Source organism: Microtus oregoni, unplaced genomic scaffold (genome assembly GCF_018167655.1).
Source record: "Microtus oregoni isolate MIOR12 unplaced genomic scaffold, Mior012 000015F_ref0000493, whole genome shotgun sequence".
Classification (NCBI taxonomy): domain Eukaryota; kingdom Metazoa; phylum Chordata; class Mammalia; order Rodentia; family Cricetidae; genus Microtus; species Microtus oregoni.
The window spans coordinates 44,164,448-44,180,517 of NW_024543074.1; the positions used below are offsets into that span (position 1 = coordinate 44,164,448).

General features: G+C 54.4%; 1 protein-coding gene across 3 annotated transcripts; it reads left to right on the forward strand.

The window, feature by feature from the left end:
* The first annotated feature begins 935 nt into the window (after nt 1-935).
* Pdlim4 (PDZ and LIM domain 4) lies at nt 936-15,350 on the forward strand. 3 transcript variants are annotated; one of them, XM_041665243.1, is made up of 7 exons: nt 936-1,101; nt 6,008-6,159; nt 9,695-9,773; nt 13,551-13,732; nt 13,918-14,078; nt 14,392-14,509; nt 14,656-15,350. In XM_041665243.1, exons 1-7 carry the CDS (start codon nt 1,009-1,011, stop codon nt 14,858-14,860), a joined length of 990 nt encoding a protein of 329 aa, XP_041521177.1. In that variant the 5' UTR covers nt 936-1,008; the 3' UTR covers nt 14,861-15,350. The 3 variants fall into 3 exon arrangements, with proteins under 3 accessions (XP_041521177.1, XP_041521176.1, XP_041521179.1); XM_041665242.1 differs by having other exon boundaries at nt 13,918-14,081; nt 14,656-15,042; XM_041665245.1 differs by lacking the exon at nt 14,392-14,509 and having other exon boundaries at nt 13,918-14,081; nt 14,656-14,872.
* The last annotated feature ends 720 nt before the right edge of the window (nt 15,351-16,070 follow it).

Consider the following 16,070-nt stretch of genomic DNA (forward strand, 5'->3'; position numbering starts at 1 on the left):
GCACCCCATGGGTTGCCAAGAATATTGACTAATCTAGGGCCTCCTCTGGGTCTAGAGAAGCCTGAGGTACCCAGAGAGTGGTCTGGACAAACCATGGCACCTCCAGAAGCTGTTAAAGGACATCCCAGCAAGGAGAGAAGGGCCCTGGGGAGGGGACTCCAGACACTTCCACTCCTCCACTCGGAGACAGTCACCACTCCAGTGGGTCTCCTCTCCAGAGTGCCAAGAGGCACAACACTCCTTGCATACAAGATGGCTCTAAGGGAGATGGCAGCAAGAGAAGGCCCAAGAAGCAGGGGATACCTGGAGCAACCATGCACCTTGCTTCTAGACGCCAGAAAGAGGCCAGTTCCTCTAGGAAATCAGCCTAGCCTCTGCAAACTAGTTTGAGCAACTTTCTGTTTCTATTCCACCCATTCCCACCCCATCCCCCTAAAAGACCCACTGCCTGCTGCTGGCCTGGGTCTGTGTCCCTAGTCCAGGGTTACGCAGGCCCAAGGTTCTAACAGCGGTGTTCACAGAGCTCCACATGGTGAGAGGTGGGGAGGCAGGTCGGCTCGCCAGAACCTGGAAGTGGTTTGGAAACAAGGCGCGGCCCCATCCCCCATCAGAGCCACGGCAGCCCTGCATCCCTCCCCAGGCTAGAGCACCGGCCCGTAAAAGCGACTTCAAAGGGCCAGTGCCTGGTGTCTGAGCTTCCACAGCCTGCTCGGCTCCGCAGCCAGGCAGGACCTAGACATCGGAGCAGACCCTATTCTGGGGGACTTCAATAAGCGGGTTGGGGGTGAGGGGTGCAGCCTGAGAAAGTGAGGGGCGGTCCTCGGAGCCCCCAAAGTGGGAGGGGTCGGGAGCCCGCAGGGCCAATCGGTGTGCGCAGGGCGCGGACAGGACGGAGGGGGAGTTCGGGGGCGGGTAGGCCGGGGGCGGGGCGCGGCGGCCAGGCAGCGGCAGTGGCGGCGGCGACTCCTCCGTGTCCGACTCCAGCTCTGGCTGTAGCTCCGGCCCGCGATGCCTCACTCAGTGACCCTGCGCGGCCCTTCACCCTGGGGCTTCCGCCTGGTGGGCGGCCGGGACTTCAGTGCGCCGCTCACCATCTCGCGGGTGAGTACGACCCCCGCGGGGCAAGAGGGTGGTCCTGGGGCTGAGCCCCTGCTTTTGTGGTAGACCGAGGACCCGGATCCTCGACGTGCCTGAAGCTTGAAAGCAGAGTGTTGGTCTGGGTGACCTGCGTGTCGTGAAAGGGAGTTCCAGCAGAGTAGCGCAGCCCCACCCCCCTTCCCGCACAGTCTGCCCCATTTGGTGGTAAGACTCCCCAAAGGGTTCACACACTCGCTTTTCACAGAGTTCCTTTAGGGTAAGTCACTGTGGGGCCAGGAAAGAACCCTCAGACTTGGTCCAGGAGTCTGGGCAGCTCTACAGAGGCCCAGAAACTCCTCAGACCCAACCCTGTCTAAAGTTTTGGGGCAAAGTAACTGAAAGTCTACTTCCCCTATCAAAGGTCTGGGTAGCCCTAAAGGGTCTGCTGTCCTGAGAAGTCCATCCACTTCCCCACTCGGAACTTCAGTTTCTCCTCTCCTCTCAGTCACTCTAGGGGAAGCGACCAAGAGGTACTGTTGGCTTCTAGGCAAAGGGGAGACTATGAGGTGTCATTCCACCTCCTTTACAAGCCATCACAAAGCCAGGGACCAGTACACCCCAGTCCAGGTCCTCAAGAGTCCCGGGATCATACTCTGCTCCTAGACCTGGGGCGGAGGAGGAAGAGGAAGGGGCACAGACCTGGAGAGGTAGTTAGTCTGATGATGGAGGGGAGGAGCTCGGGGCCTGAGGCAGGGATTCCCCAGCCTTGAAGCCAAAAGAGAAGAGAGCCCAGGCTCTGCTCTTGGTGGCTCCCAGGCCCGAGGGAGGAGACAGATAGGGACATCCCTTCTCCCCACAGGGGCTCCTTGAGTTTTGGGGACTTGTGTCAGGGGACTGAGATCCAGTCTGCTGCTTCCACTGGCCCTAAAGGCTGGGCCAAGATTTAGAGACTTCTTCTCAGTTCTTGGGAAGGGATAGGCACCCACCCGGTGGGTGTGGAATCATGGAATCCTCTACATGGGAGCCTGGGTGACAGGCAGGACCAGCTGTCCTGAGAGGCCTCCCACATCTGTCTTCTCCACCAGGTCCCTTAGGCCAAGTGAGGTCTGCCTTCAGCACATCCGGGAGACTTTCATCTCCTTGTTCCCCCTAGAGATCACCTCTCTCTGTCTCTCTCTGTGTGTGTGAGAGAGAGGGGGGCGGGGAAGGGGGGAGAGCATCTATGTCTGCTTCGTGGATCATGCTGTGTATCTACAGAGGAGGACTGGCGAGGGTGGACAGCCAGCGGGCCAGGCACCCTGGGTGTGAGGCCGCTGACAGGCTCAGTGGCCACGGCTGAGTGCTGCAGGCGGCTGAGAGCTAAGACATCTGTTGCCCACGCGGCTGCCTGTCCAACGGGGGAAAGGCCTCCACACGTCAGCAGAGGCTGCCCCGGCCTGTTTGGCACTGTTGGGGGCTTGGAGGGAGGAGGTAGAGGCCCCTGGTGGACAGACGACTTGGGAGAGAGGCATCCTCTTCATCCCCCAGAGTCATGTGGCAGTAGTACCCCCACAAGGAGCCAGGATGACTGAGCCTGGGTTAGGGTGGGATTTGGGAGCTTTACAGAGCTGGGGAGGCACAGGCCACAACTTGCCTTGCAGGTACCTCAGGGGCAACACTACAGGGACTGATGATGTGTGGGCGTGTCCTCGCTAAAGGGCTTCTAGATCCCTTCCTGTGTCTTTCCAGAACCTCTCCTATGTTTCCAGAGCCTCCTTTCCCCAGAGTCCAGTAGAAAGGGACAGCCACGTGCAGACAGTAGAGGGATGATTGTTTAGCTGGGTTGGGAGCTTACAGTCTTTGCCCAGGTAGCCTCTGGGGTCCCCAAGGTCAGCGATAGGTAAACTGTGATGACCATGGCCTCTTCCAAGCATCGCAGGATGCCAGGCTCCACCCTCTCAAGTGTTGGTACCAGCACCTCCCCAGCAACCAGACTTGAAATGAGCCTTGCTGCATGCCTAGCCTCTTACAGAGATGTAATATGCCATGAAGGAAGTCCCCATTGCAATCGTTAGACTCCTGGCCTCACGTTGTAGATTGGGATACCGAGGCACAGAAAAGTTAAGATACACAGGGAAGGAGTATGAGCCTGGATCTAGGCCTGCTTGGAGTTTGCAGTGACTGTCTGGTGAGACGATGCGACCCTCTGTGGCTCCCACCCACCACAGGCGTCTGCAGTGGGCGCAGCAGGGCCTGGAATGCAGCAGGTGAGGGGGCTGACTCATGCCCCAGATCTCCATCTGACCTCACTACCCCCATCTTTCTTCCGTCTGTCTGGTTATCTTGTTCTGCACAGCTCGACGACTGGCCAAACCCCACCACTTCCAGTGATTTCCTTGTTTGGAATATTCCAGGGTTCCCAACCCCATGAGAGACGTCAGTGTCTCACCCCAGGGCCTATAGACCCTGCAGTAGCTGGCCCCTGCAGCTTCTCTTACTTGGTTGCTTCCACTTTTCCTTCACTAGTGATGCTCCAAGTCGCATAAGCCCCCTCCTTCTCTCATGGATGAGCCATTATACCACTGGGTTTCCACCCAGTGTGCTATCTCCACACTCTTCCTTTTCACACAGAATCACAGTGGCTTACAGGGTAAGCCTTGATTTGGATCCAGTTAGCCTAGGTTAGAATTCCGACTCAGCTGTTTATTGGTTAAATATTTCTTTGTCTTCTTTGGACCTCGGTGGCTTAGTCTAGGAAATGGGCTTGCCGTGAGAATTCAGGAGACAATGCGTGCAGAGGGCAGCTGGGAGTCACGGTTTCTTGGCTTCGAGCCCTGTTTGACCAGAACTCTCTAAGCTCAATGGCGCTGGCCACATCCCAGCCACCTCTGCTTCCAGGAACTTCCGCCACCTACAGGGACCTGAAAGCACCCCTTGTGCTGGCTGAGTCATCTTGTAGCCCGCTAGCCCTGAGGAAGAAGACTCCTGTCCAGTGGGGGACTGGGCCACAGTGCCCTTGCTCTAGCCCCCTCCTTGTTCGTCTGTAGGCATGAGAACACCTTTGGCCTCACCTGGTGACTGAGAGGTTACCCTGTGCCAGATACGGAAACGTTCTGGCACAGATAGGTACTACACAGGTACACACAGGGTGCTCTGACAGAACCTTGACAAGGGAATGGGGCCGGATGGTGCCAAGTGGGCACCTGCCCCAGGAGGACAGGTTTGTGCAAGTGCCTGGTGCCCAAGCCCAACGAGTGAATATTTATGGTGGACTGGTTGGCTAGGGCATCACACTCTAAAAGAGAAGTTTCCTTGAGCAAGATGGGGAGATAATTCAGTTGGGAAAGTGCTTACCGTGTAAACACATGGACCTAGGTTTAATCTCCAGCCCTCTCATAATAAAGCCAGGTGCAGGGCTGGGGAGATGGCTCAGTAGGTAAAGTGCTTGCATAAGATTCTGAGTTTGGATCCCCAGGACGCTTGCAAACGCTGGATATGGCAAAGCATGCCTACAACCTTTGCACAGGGGTAGGTGGTGACAGGCAGATCCCAGAAGGTCACTGGCCAGGAAGTCTAGTGAAAAATGGTGAACTCCAGGTTTGGTAAGAGTCCCTGTTTCAAAACAATAAAAAAGGCAGAGAGCCATAGAGGAAGACACTGATTCCGGCTTCTACACAGGTACACACAGGCGAGCACACACACATACACACACACACACATACTCACACACACGCGCGCACATGCACACACACGCACACACCACATGTATACACACGGGGGTGGGAGGAGAAAGCATATTTCTTGAGGCAGCCTATTTCAGGGCAAGGCAGCTTGGGCAGTGCCCACACCATGCTTCTAGCCAAGGAACTGCCAGCGCCTGGCTTTGTCCACTCTCTTAGAAACTGGCTGAGCTGAGCCTGCCAGGGTTGCCAGGAGCTCCCACCCCCAGTCCCACTGATAGCAACAAGGTCATTGGCAACTCTCAGGCCACAGAGAGGTGTGGGCTGTTCATACCAGGCAAGAATGAAGACTCCTTGTCTGTTTTCCGTCTGTCTCCAGGGTGCCCTGCCACCTCAGTCCCCTGGGGTTCTTATTTAGACATCTCTGTGTCTTTCCACACCCTCATCATATGACCAAAAGTGCTTGAGTCTGTTGGGTCAATAGAGGACTCTAGGGGTCCTGCAGGGGACACGGAGTTGGAGTTATGACCCCGGAGTACAGGCTGTAAGCTGGAATTGAATGGCTTTGAACTAGCCTAAGGAGGTGATGTACTCATCCCACTTCTAATTGTAAAGGTCTGTTGGCAATGCAGGGGTGCAGGTAATAGGGGCACAAGGGGTTACTGGCGGAGGAACTGGACTCTGCGCTGAGACCTAAAGGAGGAGTGGGCTAGTTAGTAAGCAGGGTTAAAGAGTCAGCAGAGTGTACCTGCTGGAAGGAACAGCATTTGGGGAAGATGTGAGAGCTGGTTGGTGCTTTTAAGTACCCTACAGGTGTTTAGATGGGATAACCACAGCGTGATGGAGCAGGTGAATGCAGGTGGGCATGAGAGGTGGGATCAACTAAGCAGGGTCAAGGGCAGCTTGAGTAGTGCGTTGTCAGTGTAAAATACCTAATACGTATGACATGTCCACGCTCTGTGTGTGTCTGGGCATTTATGTCCTTGTGTGTCTGAGTGTACCTTGCATGTCTTAGTGTACCTACACAGACTAGAAGCTACACAGGCTAGAAGCCCTTCCTTCATATATCCTTACATCTAAACAGGTTTGCAGGGGCTGGAGACGGGTTTTGAAATCAGAGGCCACAAGGGGACCTCCGCCACCCTCTTAGCTTGTCCACCCACAGGTCACACTGGCACAAGACCACACTGGCCAAGTGCTGAGGTTGAAGGAAATCTAGTGCAGAAGGCCACATGATAACTGTGCCAACCATGTGATGTCTCTAACCACAGGTTCATGCTGGAAGCAAAGCGGCCCTGGCTGCCCTGTGCCCAGGTGACCTGATACAAGCCATCAACGGTGAGAGCACAGAGCTCATGACACACCTGGAGGCCCAGAACCGCATTAAAGGCTGCCATGATCACCTTACCCTCTCTGTGACAAGGTACAGATGGGCAGGCTGGGCTGGAAGGGTGATAGACCATGGGCGGGGGGCTGGGGGTGCTGGCCAACCTGATGAACTGAGCCAGCACAACGTCTCTGCCTCAACTTGGAGCACACCCATCCAGGCCCAGCCCTAGAGGCTAGTGCTGTCATGGAGTCTGAATAGCACTGGTTAGCCCAGAGTGCTTTGTTGCCTTTGCGACAGAAGTAATAAGATCTTGAGCTGGGTGGCACACACCTACAATCCCAGTTCTTAGAAGGCTGGGATGGGAGAGCAAGAGTTCAAGGTTAACCTGAGCCAAGTAGTCAGATCTTATCTCAATGCAAAAATCAAAACAAACACATGAGAAATCCACATCAGTCCTTTTCCCTCCTCCAGGGACCAGTTTGGGGACCAGCTCATCTGCAGACTAACTTAAAAATGCAAAACCTAGTGTAGGCCCACTTTACAGATGAAGCTAGTAAAGTAGAAGACACTTTAAAAAAAAAGTCACATAACTAGGCCATAGAGAATAAGTGTGCGCTTGCTCCCTCCTCCTCCTCCTCCTCCTCCTCCTCCTCCTCCTCCTCTAGTGGCTGCCAACCTTCTGACCAGTCCCACAGCTGTTCTGCCTCAGCAGCTGTCTTTACCAGGGCCTATGACTCTGTTCTGGTTAAATCTGGATTTGGAACAAGCTTTCCTTCCATGGACCACGTAATACTGTGCAGCACATCCTGAAGAGATGGGGCTGGTTCAAAGGTTCAAGCCTCTGCCTTGCTCAGGCACTGGCTCTTTAATCAGTTCCCATGAGCAGTTGTGGGATCTCTTCATCTGCCTTCCCCGCCTGGGTCCAGAGCCGCAACTCAATTTGCCACATTCACTGCTAACAGGGACTTTCCATGACCCCCTGCGGATCAGTGTGGGCGAAACCATCCCAAAACCACAACACAGTTAACCCATGCCTGATTGATCCATTGGTTCCAAGCCTTTAAACATGATGCAGAGGGTTATGAGGTAGCCCCTGCTTGTGCCTGGCCTGTGACCAGGTCCCTGTTGGGGTCGGGAATCTCGGACATTCCCTTAGCTCTGAGCAGCTCAGCTGCAAGTCTCTGCTCCATTTGGCACCCAGAGGGCTCCCCAGTCTCATCTAGACCCTTCTATCTTAGGTACCCACATGAGCTCCGTGAGCCTGTGTTTCCTTTCCCATACACCCCGTTTCTCACTCTCTGCCAGACTGAGGCATGGCTAGTTAGGGGAGGCTTTGCCCACAAGTAGCCTCTGAGGCCTCCCAGTTTGGCAGGGTTCCTGGGCCCTGACTCACCTCTGGCTTTGTTCTCTAGCTGAATGAGGGCAGCTGTAGAGATGGCGGAGCTGGGGGGAGGCTCAGAAGGGTCCTGAGTCAGGAGATTCCCAGAGAGAGTGATGTCAGGGATGGGAGTGGGGTGGAGATCCCCTTTCCTTCCTTCCTTTCCTGGTCATTTGTTCCAATCTAGGCGTGGATGGAGCCAGGAGGCCACTTCCTTGTTGCATTTTGGGAATTACAGTCTCAGAATGCCATGTGGTCATGGAGCAGATGAGAGCACACGGTCCATGACAGGGCCATGCCTCCAACACGTGCTTTACCCCACCCCACCCCTGACCCCAGACTTCTGTCAGGGGCCGCCTTGTCATCTTGACGCTGAGTTGTGAGGTTTTCTAACCTCGCTCAATCCGAATAAAAACTCACGGCTTTCCCTCCCTCCACCACCTCCAGTCTGCACACAATAGACTTGGGGGATTTGACAACATGGCTACCTAGACTAGACCCTCAGCCCAACCCTCTTTCTATTGGGCCTACCTACAAGGCCTTTGTCTCTGCTCCCTGTCTACCTCACTCCTTGGGGCTATGCCAGGGCACAAGGCACGTCTTCTCCTCCTTCATAGATTCTGCAGAGGGTCAGCCTGGCTAGATGAGGGACTTGGCATTCTGCTTAGAGCAGCTTCCCTGCCTCTGGCACCCTGCTAGCTTCCCCTGCAGACTGAGATGTGCAGAAAAGGCCTTGTTTCCCTCTAGATTTACTTTCCATGGAGCCAAAGGCAGGCATCTAATAACCCGAGTCAGACCACATCTCTCAGGCCTGTTCCATGGATCAGAACCTTCCTCCTCTCAACCACGCCCTGCCACAGGTAGTCTCTGTTGCCATCATTAGCACCTTTGCATAGCCCAGCTTTTACTTCTTGTTTCGTTTAAAGATGGACAGCTGGAGCCACCTGCATAGCCCGAAGTGGAACTCAATATATGCCTAAGCCCTCCAGTCTTATCTGACATCTTGGGCTATTCTCATGGCACTGGGTACTTGGTGCTCTCTGACCCTTAGAGTCCAGGCTTATGCCATTCTGGGCAGATGTTTAGATAAATATAAGGCAAAATAGCCAAACAAGGCATCCCTGGTTTGTCATACTGGAATTCGGAGTAGGAAGATGTGGTTAGAGCTATTTCAGAGGTGTCACTGGGGAATCTAGCTGAGAGGCTAGCGACAAAGGCTGCAAGGAAACCATTGGCCTCCAGAAGACGGTGAGCAGAGTGAACAGAGGTGACGGATCACAGAGTCAGTGTGGATACCGTATTAAATCCCTGAGCCACTGAGCTGGGTGTGATTGCGCACACTTTTAATCCCAGCACTGGGGAGACAGAGGCAGGTGGATTTCTGTAAGCTCAAGACTAACCTGGTCTATATAGTGAGTACCAGGACACCTTGTCTCAAAAATAAATAAATACATAAATACATAAATAAATCCCTGAACCAGCAAGGGGGAAGGAGGCAGGGCTGAGCTCTGAGAAGTCCCAGGAGGCCTCTTGGTTGAGGGACATTATTTCCACAGCCTAACCAGACTTGCTATATGTCGCCTGCCAACCCAGGGTCCACGCGCCCTCCTGGCTTGCCTCTCCTAGAGCTACTGAGTGGCAGGGCTGGGCCCAGAGCCCTTAGGCCCGCCTGTCCTGCTTATGGCAGGTTTATGATGTTTTTCTCCCTCCTGAGTGGTGTTTGGCTTTTGGTTTCTATGGTGAAGCAGGAATTTCCTAATGGCCTGTTTCCCATCTGGGCTGGGCAGACATCAGTGATGACTCTGCCTGAGAGGGTGGAGGCAGCAAGAGGGGAGGTGCTCCCCCACAGCCTCCATTTCACCTCCCTGAGAGCCACCCAGGCCCTGGCCAGAGGCTGTGGAGGTCAGAGGATGAGCAGGACTGGCTCCCGGCTAATCCATGTGTGAGGCCTGGCTTGCCTTGCTGTGATCTGAGCCTCCCGAAGTGGAGTTTCTACAGTGAGGGAAAAGAGTGGCTGAGCTGCAAGCTCTTCAGGAATGAGATCAGGGAGGGAACACGTAGCCTTGCCTCAGGAGGGCAGACCTGTGCTTGTGGCTTCCGTAGATACTACTGTGCTAAATGGGGAAATGCTGAGACTTAGCCTTTCTCCCTGCTGTGAGCCCTAAACCTAACCCCTCCTGTCCCTGGTTCCCAGGCATGGAGGGGGCGCTGATAGGCAGAGACATCTCACCCCCGCAATTCCTGTTGCAGGCCTGAGAACAAGAACTGGCCCAGTGCACATGACGACAAGGCTCAAGCACATAGGATTCACATTGACCCTGAGTCCCAGGTATGTACAGATGTGGCTGGCCTGGCCCTGCTGACTCGGAGTAGACCAGGGCAGAGGAGCAGGCATGGCCCAGATTCCACCTATACCAGTGCAATTCTTACTTTGAGTTCAGATGGCCAGGACATACAGTGAAAGAGAAGGCTCTTCTGGGCCTTGCCTGCCTATATCCCATGCTCTCAACGTGGTGAGCACCTGCAATGGGCTTGTCCCGACTCCAAGCAATCCTGCATTCTTGGCAAAGGTGCCTGTGATGGACTGGGGCTGGGCTCAAACTTGGCTCAGGGTTTCCACACCCTGAGCTAAGGTTTACTCCCATACCCAGAGATGCCAGATCAAAAAAGTCAACAGACTTGGAGAGAGATGGGGGTAGGGAGGTGGCAGAACCTAGAACCAAGGGTGAATTTAGGCTATGGCCACGCCTGTCTTGTGCTAGCCTTAAGTACTCTGTCTGAGGCTGGGGAATTCTTGTTTTGTGTCGCATAGATGTTGCAGGTGTTGTCCTGTCCTTAAGAGAGTGGGGGAACCCAGATGCTGTAGGATCTCAGGAGGGGTAGCCAAGTGCAGCAGGTTCAGATCCTTAGAGCTTGCTCCATAACTGGACAAAGTGGACCCTGGGCTAATCTGTGATGTAGTTTGATCCAGAACACTCAACATGCAAGGCGTGCTTTTGTCTGCTTTCTTCATTCGGAGGGAAATACCAGGCAGTGAGAAGAGGTTTCAACAAGAAGTCAGAGGAGAGGGCTCCCCAGAGAAAGGAAGGGTATCCAAGCCCAGACCTTAGGACCCAGACAGAAGGGTGTGGGAAGCGGAAATGTACATGGGCAGGCGGGAGAGCATTTGCAAGCCCAGGGGCGAGAGGCCAGAGCAGAGAGAGGGTGTGGGAGGGGGGGGGCGAAACATAGCTTCCAAGAGGCTCTCAGGTCCTTTGTCCTGGACTTCAGCTTGTCCTGGAAGACATCTCATCTATATCTTTGAAGCATTCTTTGTTCTATCTGAGGTCATGCGGGCAGGGAGGAGAGAACAGATTTGGCCAAAAACAGCCAGGCAAGGAGGACCAGAGTTGGGCAGTTCCTACGAGAAGCTTACCCCCTCTCAGGGCTCCAGTTCTGAAAGGACAGTGGAGGGGCTCACCGGAGACCAAGGCGAGTGAGCCCCAGAGACCAGGGGCTGCTCCCCTTTGGGGTTGGAAGAGGGGGTGCAGAATGGCTCCTCCCCTTTAGGCTTGGGAGGCTGGGGCTGCAGAGTGGCTTCCCTACAGGGTCAGACAGCCAGGGCTGCAGTACAACTTCTCCTGTCCCCATTCTTTTCCTCACGGTTTCCTTCAAAGGCCGCTGTGCCTGCAGTGGTGGCCCTTACTGTAAGGAGACTGATTTTCCACAAACAACAGAGCAGTCCTCCCCCAGCTGCTGCCCCCTTTGTACTTAAAAGGTCGTGGGCTCCATGGGTGGCGACAAAAACACCCTACCCACCCCTACAGGGCTGTGTCCCCAGAAGCACAGACATAAGGCTCATTGTCCCCACACTGTTCCCACCCTCTGAGTGTGGGGGTGGGGCTGACTAGAACCATCAGAGAGGGAGGAAACCACACTTAGCCCTAGGCCAACACGGGGCACCCCTGGCACGCATCCTCCAAGTGGGATGGGGCAGGGTAACTGTAGCCTTAGAACCACATTCTCTGCAAGGCCACAGGAGACCCCCTTTTCTCAAGGCCCATGTGAGACAGAGGGCCTGTGGGCCACCCAGGGTGGAAGAAGCTTAGCACTAAGGAAAACTTTCTGGTGTGTGGGGTGGGGGTGGGGGTCTTGAACACCCAGACTGCTGCGACTCGGCCTTGAAGAGAGCCACCTGTCCCTCTGGGTGCAGTGTTCACCTCCGTTCATATTGAGTGTCCTGTTGTCCTGTGTCTAGTCACCCTCTCGTTGACATTCTTCTGAGACTGCGCCAAGCACACCAGTACCAGGCTCAGAGCATAAGGTGTGTGGTATACTGCCAGCCAGAGAGAGGAGACAGAGGAAAGGGCATGCAGGAATTCCCATGACAGCTATCCAGCCTGACACCGGGCTGTGCTAAGCGCTTGGTGCAATCAGTCATCTTACTTCATCCTGAGGAGCCATGATACTGGGCCCATCCCATTCTCCAGGTTAGGGGAATAACAAGTGCTCCAGGGGGTGACAGAACTGCCACTCAAACACACACCAAGGTCACCACTGAGTTCAGACCTAGAGAAACCTCTGCATGGGTGGCCATGGGAGGGGCCGTAGCTCACTGATGACCCTGCAGTCAGCTCCCACACCCTGCTGGGTGGGGGTGAGAGGGTAAGTGAGGGACTACCATCCTCCCAACCTCTGCTTCCTGACTCCTATTCCCCCCTTTCCACTGAAGTCGCATGCAGCGCTCAGCCCCACCCCCTCCCCAGTCCAATCCCTACCGACCACAACCCATCTGGTCCCCATTATAGGCCGGGCCTGCCTGCCTGCATGTCTACCCTGCAGAGGCATGTGTGCGAGTGCTCAGGTTTCCAGGGCCTTTCACTGGGGACCAGGGGTCCTGCTGCTGCTGCTGTCGCCACCACAGCAGCATTGGTAGGGCCCTGTTTGGCCTGTGTTGAAATGTGAGGGGCAGGGTATGCCCTACCCTGCTGATTCTGTTCTGCAAAGATCAGGGGAAATCAAGGCAGAGCCTGGCCAGTTTGACTGCTTTAGTTCTGGGAGCTGCCTGAGCCCAAGCTGGTCTTTTTCCCATTAGGGAGCATTCTCTTTCCTTCTCACCCGGGCTCCCTGTCCACACTGCAGAGCAGAAAGACACACACACACACACATACACACACACACACACACACACACACACACACAGACACACACATATATTCCCCTGGGCTGAGACACAGCGATGGTTTAATTTGAGCTTTATCCCCTAAATGAGGCTGCTTCACCTGCCAGGCCAGGTTTAACCGCGTGGCCTTCCCCAGGATGACAAGCACTGGCATCCAGTGTGACCTTGCAGGCAGGAACAAAGGTGCATGTAGGGAGATTGGCTGGCCTGTGTGTATTGTCCCAACCCAGGTATATGTCTTTAAAGGCCCTTGTGAGAGTAGGTGTGCCCCTGTTCACATTGCTGTGGACTCATGGTGTGCCTTGTGCCTGTGGTCTGAGGTCAGCACAACTTTGGACTCTCCACTGACACAGGACCCCAGACCCTGTTCAAACCCACACCTCAGAGCTCCTATCCTGTCCTTGTAGGCTGAGGAGCCAGCGCAAGCCATCCCTCACCCAGTTCTTTCAACCATAGGCACTGGGCTTCTTTTGGAGTAGTGGGGCCCAGTTCCCACTCCTTGTCTGCTGCTCCCTGGAAAGCTGCAAAAGTGGGGAACAGGGATAGGATGCAGGCCCGGAGGAGCTGACCTCATGGCGGCATGCTTTTACCTCAGACGTCCCTCTGAAGGGCCTTCACGGAAGCACATGGGGCCCTTCCAACTATAGGATAAGAGTTTCTTTTTGTATTTCCAGCCATGGACCCCTTGAGTGCTTGGGTAGAAAAGCCTGGAAATGTCAGAGCAGAGGTAGCTAACCAACATAGAGACCTGGAATAGCAGGGTGAAGGAAAGAGCATGTCAACAGGAAGTGCCCAGAGCTCAGAGGACTGATGCTGGCACCATAGCCTAGAGATATCAAAGGAGTGGTCAACAGTGGGCAGAGAGGACTGGCATAGCAGGGTGGAGGAGGAGAGTCAGCAGCAGTGGTCAAAGGTCTCCTAGTGCCTCAGGCCTCACTCTTCCAGGACTGCAGTCCAGTGACCAGCAGGCGGTCCTCAGTCTCTGGGTTTGGGCTGGACGACAACAGATCAGGCCTGGGATCTCCATGCGGTCAGCCATTTCACCTTCCAGTCCCTCACAATGGCAGCAGCAATGAGGTCACCCTGCCAGCCCAGATGAGCTCTCTGCATGTGTCTCCACCTCCCAGGTAGGACAGAGGCCAGGCTTCTGAAGCCACACCCAGATCCATCCTAATCCATCAGATCTCAGCCATTCCCATCCTGACCCCTAAAACTTGATCTTGGAGCCCCACGTGGTTATAGTCTGACCTATAAGGCCGCCAGAACCAAGGCTGGAATGATCACATTAGTCTTCCATCTCTCTCCTGCCCAGTGCTGACACAGCCAGAGTTCTCCCTCGGAACCGGGACTGCAGGGTGGACCTGGGTTCAGAAGTCTACAAGATGTTAAGGGAACCAGCAGAGCCAGCGGCCTCGGAACCCAAGCAGTCTGGATCTTTCCGCTACTTGCAAGGGATGCTAGAGGCTGGTGAAGGTGGTAAGCTCCCAACACCTCTCACCTGCCTCCCCTCTCTCCACAGGGCCCCAGCTCACCCTCCACTCCTCCAGCCCCCAACCAATGCACACCTTCCAGCCATCTGCCCCTCTTCAACTCCACCACGTCTGTGCCTTCACCAAGACTTCACCCTCTGACTTCCACTTCATCACAACGTGGCTCCCCCCTTACCTCATACCAACCAAGCGATTCCCCTCTAGGCTTCTGACCAGGGCCCAGAAGTAGCATCCTGCAGAAATGGGGGTTTTAATCTCACCTACCCCATTCATGCAACCTGCCCTCTGGATTTCAGGGGAGCGGCCTGGGTCTGGTGGTCCCAGGAACCTCAAGCCAGCAGCCAGCAAGCTGGGTGCTCCGCTGAGTGGCTTGCAGGGGCTACCAGAGTGCACGCGCTGTGGCCACGGGATCGTGTGAGTACCCCCACCCTGATGCCCACCCTGCTGTCCACCCTGCTGCCCACCTGCACCACCACTGCCACACCTCTGCTCTCCAAGGCCCCGGATGGAGGTTTGACCGAGAATACGTTCATCATCTGTCCCTCTTTTCCCCACCACAGGGGGACCATCGTCAAGGCAAGGGACAAGCTCTACCATCCTGAGTGTTTCATGTGTAGCGACTGTGGCCTAAATCTCAAGCAGCGTGGGTACTTCTTCCTAGATGAACGGCTGTACTGTGAGAACCATGCCAAGGCACGAGTCAAGCCACCAGAGGGATATGATGTGGTGGCCGTGTACCCCAACGCCAAGGTGGAAATCGTCTGAGCTGGGAAATCTTGCCTCGCCTGCCTCATTTAATGTCCCCCCAATGGCCTGTGTAAATATATGTCCTCCTGGCCTCTCTAATAAAGTCCCTCTGCTTGCTGGTGTCTGGCCTGTCAACCTCCAGTACAGGCCAAGGCTCCAGTGTACCAGAAGATCAATTCAGGTGCCAGGGCCAGGCAGGTCTCGTGTTGTTCCTGCAGCCTAGGTTGGATGGCAGACTGTCATAAGGGATAGTTTCGTTAATACTGAAGTCAGGTGCCACGGTATAACAAGGAGTTTGACCTGTGTGAGCTTAGGAAAGATGATAGCTGAGACCCAAGAGATGAGGGAGGCAACAGTCGCCACAGTCAGGAAATATTCAAAGGTAAGCATGGGCCTTCGTGAAGGCCCTGGTGTGCCTGATGTCGGTGTGAGTGGTCAGAGGTGGCCCCTAGTGACCTCCATGGGTGGTATTCACTTCCTGGTTCTCTCTCTTCCCAGGTTCTTCCATCCTTTCTGTCCACACAAACTCACCACCATTTCCCCCTCTTCTATCTTCATCCTCCCACTAGAGGGCATGCTTGATTTCTCCATCATGAGACTAAAGGCAGAGATTTAGAAAGATCACGTCCTTTCTCTCTGAGATACTTGGTCCAGCATTAATAGAAATGCTATACTCCCCGGATGCCCCCCCCCGTTCACTCAGTGGGGTCTGTCTCATGCCTTGTGGTGACATGAACCTATTCAGATTCTCATCTTTACAAATATAAAATTTACAGAGTTGAGGAGTGACTATTGATGGCTGTGTTTTGTACAGTCTGGAGAATGATCTACAAAAGCCATATTCTCGGTTTTGAATGAGTGAGATCATTAAACATATAGTAAGGCGTAGTAAAAGAATAAATGAAACCACAGAGAAACCCTGTCTCGAAAAACCAAAAAAAAAAAAAAAAAAAAAAAAAAAAAAAAAAAAAAAAGAATAAATGACAGAGGGATGCATGGTTAGACGCAAAGCAGGATCAACAGTACTCAAAACGCCCCAGCAAGCATTGACTGGGGGAGCCTCTTTAAGGCAGTCAGCTGGAGTTCCTAACAAAGAGAGTTCCCTTGGACGAGGCTTCCAATGAAAGGACAAATGGCAACAGATAGGAATGACATCATCAAACGGACAGCCACAGCATCCATCAGATACTGGCTGGGGAAACCGAGGCAGTAGCTGAAGTTTCTGAGT

Coding starts and splice junctions, on each gene's coding strand:
- Pdlim4 (XM_041665242.1), top strand. CDS start 1,009: ATGCCTCACTCAGTGACCCTGCGCGGCCCTTCACCCTGGGGCTTCCGC. Junction 13,733..13,917: donor CATGTGTCTCCACCTCCCAG/GTAGGACAGAGG, acceptor TCTCCTGCCCAG/TGCTGACACAGCCAGAGTTC. Junction 14,510..14,655: donor CGCTGTGGCCACGGGATCGT/GTGAGTACCCCC, acceptor TCCCCACCACAG/GGGGACCATCGTCAAGGCAA.